Source organism: Zootermopsis nevadensis, unplaced genomic scaffold, assembly GCF_977971745.1.
Source record: "Zootermopsis nevadensis isolate Lab colony 2312 unplaced genomic scaffold, Znev_1.0 Znev_ptg000019l, whole genome shotgun sequence".
NCBI lineage: Eukaryota > Metazoa > Arthropoda > Insecta > Blattodea > Termopsidae > Zootermopsis > Zootermopsis nevadensis.
In genome coordinates, this window is record NW_028259151.1 from 721120 (window position 1) to 728571 (window position 7452).

The 7452-nt window shown below is 38.3% G+C and overlaps 1 protein-coding gene across 1 annotated transcript; it reads left to right on the plus strand.

Moving 5' to 3' along the window:
• The first annotated feature begins 83 nt into the window (after nucleotides 1-83).
• Nucleotides 84-6410, plus strand: LOC110827496 (uncharacterized). The gene is made up of 3 exons (XM_022059213.2): nucleotides 84-424; nucleotides 1848-1891; nucleotides 3620-6410. The coding sequence occupies exons 1-3, from the start codon at nucleotides 320-322 to the stop codon at nucleotides 4080-4082; spliced, it is 612 nt and encodes a 203-aa protein (XP_021914905.1). The 5' UTR covers nucleotides 84-319; the 3' UTR covers nucleotides 4083-6410.
• Nucleotides 6411-7452: the final 1042 nt, after the last annotated feature.

Here is a 7452-nt window from a genome sequence, read left to right on the forward strand (position 1 = left end):
GCATATTCTAGCGCGAAGTTAAAGAGCAAGGGAGACAAAGCATCTCCTTGTTTTAGACCGTTCTTGATGAAGAATGTCTCAGATACATATTTACCTACTCGAATTTTGCTACAGGTTTCATTCCATAAAAGACCGGGATTTTTTAACCACGTGAGTAATTATCAGCTTCTAAAATAGTCCTACTGAATGAGGCAGAGACAAGAAGTTTATTGAAGCAGTCGCAACAATGAAAACGGGAACAATTTTTACGCTACGCTGTTAGATTGTTTGTTCTAGGTTTCCATGGTTTTGTAGGTTCAGAATACGAAGAGAAGTGAATATGGCTGGCAACAAGCGATTTATTAAAAGGAAGAAAGATTCTGACAATCATGAATCTCCGAATGACAAAGGCTGCGGCTGTTGGCCACGTTCCTTCTGGAAATTGGTAAGTAACATTACCTAGATGGATTTAACTTTATAGGTAACATTTTCCCGTGGCGTTACTTCCAGGGTGCCATTATCTCTTGCATATCATCTAGTATTTGTGATGTTATGCAAATATGACAGAGATAGAAATAAGATTTAAGCAATGACAAACCACATTACTTCCGTTTTAAGGTGACATCTACAATGTTACAAATACTTATTTTTGTTGTCCATCTCTCATGAGTAATGTTCCTGAGTTTTTGCAGTTACGAAGAAAGTAAAATCAGACTAAATTAAATAAGTAAAAGTAAAGCTGTCCCACTATACGCCATGTAGGCGCTTGGAGGGAGAGGTGTTATAGCTCCTACTCATTCTTGACCTCGGCACTAGATAGGGGTGAGTGGTCACCATCACTCCCCGGCCGCGCTTTACCCGTTGGATAAATTAAATAAATACTTGCAATAAATAAATTTAGAATTGTTTCTTCACGTAATCTGTCTAGAAACGTAAAAATGAAAACATATTAATCTACTATTTTTCTTCTGTTTTCAAATTTCTGACACTTGGCGTGTTGAAAACATCGAGGAAAAATACAAATTAAGGTTGTTTTAGAACAGGGCTTTGAAGACTTATTTGCTGTTTATTTAACGACGCTTAAACCAGCTCAGACAATAATTGATGATTAATAAACAATGAATTGGAAAGAATGTGGAAGAACGTTGCTGTGGCCTCATTTTAAAATAATATTTCAGTATGTTTCTGGAGGAACATTTACATCCGGTCTTGGGCCGAGATTTGAATCCGTGAGAACTGGACCCAAGTGGAAGTAACATGAGGCTGAAGGAGACTGAAAAATGATGGAGCTCATATCTCGTACTCTTCAACAAATAATTTTAGGGTGATCAAATTAAAGGCGGTCGAAATGGGTGGGACATATAGCATAAATGGGAAATATGAGAAGTTAATACATAATTTTATTCCGAATTTCTGAAAGGTACAGTGTACTTGATACACTTAGGTGTAGACGGTGTGCAGTATTAAAATGGGTCTTAAATCCGACTTGAGGACACGTGTGGCCTTGATTCAACTTACTCAGGGCAGACACCAATGACGAACGATTGTAAATACAGCAATGAATCTCTTGATTCCATGAAAGGCGAGGAATTTGTTGACCAGTAGAGAGACTATTAGCTTATCAACAAAGACTCTGTACCACATAGCTAAAAAGTTTTTTTACAAATTTGTTGCTGCTATTTTGGTTTGAAAAGTAAACAAACGTTTCAGAATAAGTATTATTACGTGCCTCGTGTTACAGATAATTTCTGAACGCTACAACGATAACAATCGAAGTTTTCTAATTCAGTTCGAAGATCGTAGATATTTACTAGAAGTCTGTGTTTCTGGTGTAGCTTTGTAATTCATATCTATGTTTTGTTTAACAGTGCCGCGGTGCCCGGACTTCCAGTAAAGTAAAAAAAAAAAACAGGTAAGTAAACTACAGTTTTGTAAAATTTGAGGTTTCCACAGCGGTGAGTATGAAGATTTCTGTCTTCTAGGTTGTTGCGCTGTGTAGACTGGTCGATGTTAACCAACGTTTCAGAGGTCATACTGCCTCCGTCATCAGGGCATGGCTTATTCATCGCCCTGATGACGGAGGCAGTATGACTTCTAAAACGTTGGTTAACATCGACCAGTCTACACAGCGCAACAACCCAGAAGACAGAATTCTTCAAACTACAGTTTTACACGTATCACTTTCTGCGCCACAGTCTGAATTTAAATGCCTGCCGTGCATCAACTGCTTAGGCCATTTATCACTTACATTTAACTCGCCCGGTATAAGGTAAGTGTTGAACCAGATAATTACGCCAGTTTCATTGCTAACTATTACTGTCAGTTGCACAGGTAAAATGTACTATGGTCTTACACTCCTGCGGTCGCTTCGTATCTCAGAAAACAATTGAGTTCACGAAATATGTGCATATATTGCAACACCCTACAGTTGTGGGTTCGAATCCCCTTACCACCAACAACCATCATATTTATTGCCACAGTCTCCAATAGCGGGAGACTGCCACAACATACTTTTTATTGATTTATGGGAAGTGATCTGTAGAACTGAGAAATCGCATAATAAAGAAACCAATTTGAAATACCTATAGAGTGGACACCAGACAGAATTTCAAAGTCGTGGCTATTCTTATACGATACGACAAACAGAATTTTTCCACTTTTTTGCTGCTTTCTGTCCAGTTTGATTCTTGAAGGTTTTCACCGGCAGCTACCTAGCTTTCTTGACGTTTCCTCCACGTTCTCTTCTATCTCTGCCCATATGACCCCGTAGTTTTCAGCAGACGATTTCCTGTTAAAGGTTTAACAATTGACCTCTACAAACAACTGGGAAACAACTGTTCCTCTTTCACTTTTTATATTAAAATCTACATGTTTTTAAAATGTCATACAGAGTTGCCCTCTTGAAATGTTCGGGCCATCTTCACAGAAGTAAGAATTATGTCAATATTAGAAATATTATTGAAGAAGTCCACGCCTTACATTTCTCTCCAAATATTAAATTTTACAGACTCATCACAATTTTTGTTACTGTTCTCTTCAATTGTGATTTCTCTGCGGCGATTAAACTACACCGGTGGACTTATATTCTTTGTGCATCTTAAGTACGCTACTCGCTGATACTTCTGTCGAAGAGGCCAGTTTTTCTGCTATGACTTACAATGTTATATGAGTGTTATTTGTCAATAATATTTTACAAATCACTTCTTCACATGAACGGATACCTTTCCCACGGATATGTTTCTGCCTCAATAGTCAGAACACACTCGCTGAGAAGAACGACAATTATTAGAAAATAATCAGTTTGTATATTTAAATCACAGGACGCGTTGTATGTAATATGTCTGATTTTTCGGGATCTTAATTGGCTACTATTGCATAATAGAAAGAAGCTGTGCAAGCCGTACGAAGGGATTTTTTCGGCCGTCAGCCCGTATTGTTTTTTGTAGATCTTCGTCTCGCATTGCACTCCGTACCCGATATCTCACCATCAGAAAATTTATAAATTAAGCTCTGTCAAACGGACAACAGTGTGATGCACTGTCACAGTCCTATAACTCTTCGATTAATCTGAATTTTGAATGATTATGGGACGAATAATATAGCAATGTAAGCAATTGTTGTGTATCCCGTTTGTCCACAGATCTGGGGCATCCAACAGCAACAAGGATTCAATCCCTAAACTTGTAGGCCACGGCATTAGCTCAGCACAAACCAAACGTAAAGAAAAGGGACGACCAACTCCCAAAGGAAAAAGACGATTAAGCAACGATTGTTTCAGAACATATACCATCATGACTAAGAAGATAGAAGACGAACTGCAAACTGTTAGATTAGCGAATTCTCGATTCAAGAAGGCTACAGGTCCTCAGTCAGACATGAAGCCACCTACTGAGTCCATAAGGTCACCAAAAACAACAACTAAGAAAGAGAGACGACTGACCTTAAACGAGACGAGACATTTAAACGAGGAGCTGTTCAGAACATACACCATCGCTACTGAGGATATAAAAGAGGCACTGCATATTACAGGATCAAAAAAATCTCCTTTAAAGAAGGCTACAGGTCCTCAGTCAGATAAAAAACCCAGGAAAGTCCGTATCTAATCTTTGAGGCACGCACGCAAAGCGCAAACCTACAACAGAAAAGGTAGGCTAAGTGAATGCCTCTGATTTGCCCCTAAACTTCCAAGCCAGGATATTACCTCAGCATAATCTACACCTAGGGAAGGAAGACAACTGACTCCCAAGCAGAAAAGACAATTAAACAAGGAGCTTTCAAAACATACAGCATCACTACTAAGAAGGTAAACTACGCACTGTAAATTGTTGGATTAGCAGATTTCTGGGTATTTTGAAACTCTAGTTTCTTATTGATTGGCGTTTTATCTAACTCTTACATACATTATCATGTGCAAGGGATCCCGGACTTACTATAACCTTGGAGATGCGTGAAATTATTAAGGCAGCTAGAGTATACATACTTCTTTTGCCAGTTAGATATGTTAGATAACGTAATTTATCTGTCGGAGGATTTACCTGTATATAGATTATTTGGGTATTAAACTGAATTCTGTTGTGCACTTAATTACGTATTAGACTGTATCTTAAGCACCTATCCTATTTAATTAGAGTGGACTAGGTGGAAGTAGTTATCGGTGGAATACGTTATTTTAACTCAGTTGAGTTCCACATACTTCACTATACTTCTTAAAACACAGTCCATTACGTAGGTAAATGTACAACAGAATTCAGTTTAATAACCAACCAACCAAAAAGCTAACTAAGGGCGGAGTCCTGCGCAAGCGCAAGCATCGTCTCTTCCTAGGTGACACCATTCCTGCGTACGAGGCATATTGCTGGAAATGGTACACGGTCTTAAACTAAAAACGGAAATTTTGCTAACGCTAACAGGGTTTCAGTTTAATACCCAAACAATCTTCTTCTTATACCCAGTTCTCTGCTACGTAGAGCATATTGGTCGCCTTGCGAAGGTTTCTAATCTATTTTTAGACGTTTGGTAGGGAATCCTTGGACGAGTAATCATACCATCGCAAGGCCTCTGCCAAAAACATGTCTGAGAAATGGCCGCTGAATTTTGCTTACGAATCATATCTTTCATGCTCGTAAGGTTTCTTTACATGCCGTAAATCTACGACATGGAACCGCCGGCTTTACTTCCCCTACGAAGGAAGTAGTGTTACGGATTTTTTTCACCCTTAAAAAATCTATCGATCTCGGCCGGGATGAACACGCAAATCTTGGGTCCAGTGGCAAGCACGATACCATCGAGGGCAACACCCAAATAATACAGGATGAGTCAAAAGTATGTTTACAAACTTTATTTGCTTGTTCCAGGATCAAAAATAAGAAAAAAAATCCTATGAACCTTGAGTCCAAAGTGTTACATTTTCGAAATAATAGCCAAAAGTAAGTTTCAATAAATTACTTTATGTCAAAGTGAATCCAGCTTCCAGCAAAGATTTTCAATTAACGTTTGGACAGGAATTGTTGGCGACATACTTGGTCCACACATGCTTCCATCGCGTCTAAGAGGACCTTCATATCGGCGATTCTTAAGAAGACACTTGCCACATCTCCTTGAAGTTGTACCACTAAATATAAGAAGAAAAATGTGGTTTATGCACAACGGAGCCCCAGCACACTTCTCCCTTCGCGTCAGATATTATGTCAATGAACAGTACCCTCAGCGATGGATTGGACGCATGGTCACCGAGGTCACCGGACCTGAAACCATTGGACTTCTATCTGTGGGTCACTGGAAGTCCGTCGTCTGTGCAACACCCATAAAATAAAGAAGACCTATGGGAACGTGCGCGGAATGTATGCCAGATGATTCGAGGAAACCCTGGTGTGTATGAACGAATCCGTCAGTCTTGTGTATGTCGTGCTCGGGCATGAGTGGAGAACGGAGGAGCAACCTTTGAGCATATGTTATAAAGAAACATCCCTGTCCTTATACTCGGCAATAAGGGCATATATTTAAACTTATTTGTGGCTATTATTTTCAAAAAGATGTATTTGTGAACACATGTTTATAGGATTTTTTTTTTTGATCCAGCAACACGCACACAAAGTTTGTAAACATATTTTTGAATTATCCTGTATATTCACAGATAAATACCCCAACAGGTAAATCACGTCATCTAATGCACTATCATACTTAACCAAAAGTCCTACTGGCACGTATCGTCATCGGTACATTCAACCTGGGATCCCTTCAACATGATACTGTAAGTAAGAATTAGATAAAACGCCAATCAATTAGAACCTACACTTTCAAAATCCCCCCCCCCCCCCCAACAAAAACCTATACTGATGTAATACACTCATCTACGCCACTTCTATAATTCCAATCTCTGCTGATTTATTATACAAAAATTAATTCAATAAAAGTGCAACAAGAAAGCTTAATTCCGCCTCCAAGTTTAATAACCCGAAAATATTTTAACTCAAAGACAGCTAGCATCCTAATAGTTTAGTATCTTAAACAATATCTTACAAAATAGCCACACAACTTATAATTTCCTCCAATAGATTCAAGAATATTTTTTAAACCCGTGAAAAAAGCATGTTTCTACTCTATGTTAAATTTCCTATGCTTCCATATACATTCCTATTATGAATAACTGTAAAACATTCATGCAGATTCATTCAAATATCATCTGTTTCAAATGTGTACACAATTTAGCAGGCGCATTTGTTAGTTTCAAGAATTGAAAGAGAATCGCGTGAAGACAACTAATTAGAGTCAAAACATGTAAAGCGGATCTTAATAAACATTGAGAGCATAATCGAAAACCACTGTGCAGACGGACTGTCAACCTAAAATTATTACTCATGTTCACCCTCTTACTATGTTGATTGTAGCTCACAAATTTCGAAGTCTTGTAAGTGTTATATTACCAAGAGCTAGTATATTTAACAATTTGTTTGTAAACACGTTAGCAAATGCGAATAAAATTCACAAACATTTGACAACGCTTCTAATTAGGAGGCAAAATATTTTGTTGTTCACGATGTTCCGGTTTTCAGAGTAGATTACCAAATATACTTGAAGAGTATGTTTATCATTACAACACTCATTCTTTATAAAATGTTACTATTATATAAAAAATTGTGATTTCTAAGAACCTGAAAATTAAAGTATAACAAAACAATAATTTTGCATGTTGTTTTGTATGGGTGTGAAACATGGTCTCTCACTCTGAGGGAGGAAAATACATTGCAGGTTTTTGAGAATAAGGTGTTGAGGTAGATATTTGGGCCTAGGAGAGAAGACGATGGGGCATGGAGAAAACTGCATAATGATTAACTTAAAAATCTGTTTCTCTCTCCCCGTATTGTCAGGGTGATTAAGTCGAGAAGAATGAGATGGGCGGGGCATGTAGCGCGCATGGATGGGACAAGAGGTGTGCACCGGGTATTGGTTGGGAAGCCTGAGGGGAAGAGACTG

What these genes read in the sequence shown, in the direction of transcription:
- LOC110827496 (XM_022059213.2), top strand. Translation starts at nt 320, where the DNA reads ATGGCTGGCAACAAGCGATTTATTAAAAGGAAGAAAGATTCTGACAAT. An exon ending in CACGTTCCTTCTGGAAATTG is followed by an intron (nt 425 to 1,847) that starts GTAAGTAACATT and finishes TTTGTTTAACAG; the next exon opens with TGCCGCGGTGCCCGGACTTC. An exon ending in AAAGTAAAAAAAAAAAACAG is followed by an intron (nt 1,892 to 3,619) that starts GTAAGTAAACTA and finishes GTTTGTCCACAG; the next exon opens with ATCTGGGGCATCCAACAGCA.